Raw genomic sequence first — 2,464 nt, 5'->3', positions numbered from 1 at the left:
ACGCATGAATTAATAGCTTTAATTGACAAGCTATGTACACACTCCTTTAGTGGTATACTCCCATTGTTGTAGTCTTTATGGTTTAGAATTGTAGTGTAATAACATATTGTAGCTATAAAAAAAGAAATATTTACCACTACAAAATAATATTTTATCTGCAAGAAACATTTTGCTGCATATTGAAAGTTAATAATAAAAATTGTTCACGCTCATGTATTGGATGTGAGTTTTTCCTTCAGACTGACGTGGTTTGAATATTTTTTGTTTTAAATGACTTCCTCTTCAAGCAGCAGGAACCCCAAACAAGACGAACCACATTCTTGCTCTTTACCATTTCTGAGTCTTGACAAAGTCTTCTCATTACGTATCAAATCTCACCTGACTGAAACAGGTATTCAGACCATTCAGCACCAAAGCTATTTGTTGTTTATTTAAACCTCAAGTATGAAGAGCATTTGGAAAACAGTGATGGTTCTGGGTGCCATGATTGCCGCAGGTGAGTTGAAAATAATTACAGGTTTTATGACTGCTGCCTTCATTCCTTTATCTATTTGAAAAATGTTGTTTAAACTGACTGTTGACTGACTGTATCAACTAACTGTGATTTTCATTTCTTTGTTAAGCACAATCTTACATTGTAATTGAATGATAACTATAGTCTAAACAAATAGAAATTAATATTGCCTTTTTATGATTAGGTCTTAGTTGATTTCACTGTACTGCAGCTCTGGTAGAAGTATCTGGTCCAGCACTAACTGGTCTGTTGGCATGGTAGTTTAATGACTCCAGGAAGTCACTGCAGCACAAATTGTAATTTTACACTTTGGATTTTGTACACATTAAACAAACCAACTTTGTTAATGTGGTGCTGGTTTAGGAACTATTATCCAGCACACAAACTGTTGAACTCTGTGTAGATATGAAACCTTTGAGGATATGTTGCTGAGCAAGTTACCGTAGTGCGTAACTGATTTTTACATGCCGTCTTCTTCTTTTCATTGAACAGCACAATGCCTGACCTGTCGTCAGTGCCCTGTTGGTATTTTTGGGACGTGTTTGTTTGGAAGCGACATTGTATGTAATAACGGGACTGAGAGCTGCTTTCGCGGGGAAGCACGTAAGGAAAACACTTTGAATTGTGTATACATAAAGGTTGAAATGTAACTACAACATGCAATAATAAAACTAAACATAATAAGTTATTATCAAAATATTGATTACTACATGACAACATGGTTTACAAGGCTTTGGATTTCATCACATTTTCTTAATTTGTGCATTTGCCATGGAACTTTAGATGTAACAACAATAGCTCAAGGACAACAGAAGTAATTGTAGAGTTCATATAAAGACATTTCTCAAAGTGAATAGCATGAACAAATATTAAAAGCTAAAACATCTGCCAAAAGGTTTTAGGCATGTATCCGTGCATCAATTTGTGAATGCTCCAACAATAAATGGGACTTTTGGAGAGAGTGCTGGCTTTTCAGTCAAAAAGAGTTGTACACAAACACATTTTGTACTTCAGATATTGTGACGTCAATCAAGCTTTATTTCTTAGTGAAAGTGAGGTTTAAAGGGAACTAACCTAAATGCCAATAGTGACATTATTACAGTGCACAATCAACCTTTACTTCATAAGAGAGCACAAGTAGATTTTCATTTGCTGACATCATCTTTTGGTTTTCATTTCACCCAGAGTTCAATGCAACAGGACAGTTGTCCTTACACATCCGCGGCTGTGTAGACACGGATCTGTGTGGGAAGACGGTGACTGGCAGCATACTGGGTGCAGGATACACCAGCAGCTTCCAGTGTTGCACAACTAACCTGTGTAACGGAGCTGCGTCTATCCAGCTGTCTCTGACTGCAGCCCTCTGTGCCTCTGTGCTGTCCTCTCTGTGGGGCTTGTGGCAGTTGTAGTATTACATTCCCTTCTGTGTATTCAAAAGATCCTTTTCAAACCCATGAAACTTCATTTAAAATCATCATCATGCAATTTTTGTTATGTTGTGTCCTCATCATTAAATAAAAACTGTCTTTAACCAAAGCGGGAAAAAGACTCTTCTTTTCAAAAGTTTGAATTCACCTGCCACAAAGGTTTAAGTTGGTATTTATAGATGGCTGAGAGTTTTACTCTTTATTTAAATGTTTTAGGTTTGAGCACAACAATGGGAGGAACCTTTTCAAACTATAGCCTATGAATAATCACATTTTAGGGCCTAAAGTTGCTTCCTAACAGAATTAAGCTTTGCACACAATTCAGACATAAACTTGGCGCAATAGGCATCAGCACCCCATTTAGCAACTGGTTACTGGACTTCCTTACCGACAGACCACAGACAGTAAGAGTTGGCAAAAACTCCTCAGAGACCACCATCATGAACACCGGGGTCCCCCAGGGATGTGTGTTGAGCCCTCTGCTGTTCACTCTGATGACTCACGATTGTTGTGCCAGACACAA

The 2,464-nt window shown here is 37.7% G+C and overlaps 1 protein-coding gene across 1 annotated transcript; it reads left to right on the top strand.

Annotated features, from left to right (window-relative positions):
- The first annotated feature begins 294 nt into the window (after positions 1–294).
- On the top strand, positions 295–2,050 carry LOC134875117 (sperm acrosome membrane-associated protein 4-like). Its single transcript, XM_063899547.1, has 3 exons — positions 295–496; positions 1,007–1,117; positions 1,700–2,050. The coding sequence occupies exons 1-3, from the start codon at positions 445–447 to the stop codon at positions 1,921–1,923; spliced, it is 387 nt and encodes a 128-aa protein (XP_063755617.1). The 5' UTR covers positions 295–444; the 3' UTR covers positions 1,924–2,050.
- Positions 2,051–2,464: the final 414 nt, after the last annotated feature.

Source organism: Eleginops maclovinus, chromosome 13 (genome assembly GCF_036324505.1).
Source record: "Eleginops maclovinus isolate JMC-PN-2008 ecotype Puerto Natales chromosome 13, JC_Emac_rtc_rv5, whole genome shotgun sequence".
Taxonomy (NCBI): domain Eukaryota; kingdom Metazoa; phylum Chordata; class Actinopteri; order Perciformes; family Eleginopidae; genus Eleginops; species Eleginops maclovinus.
Note: the sequence above shows the minus strand (reverse complement) of the source record. Positions and strands in the feature narration are given on the sequence as shown.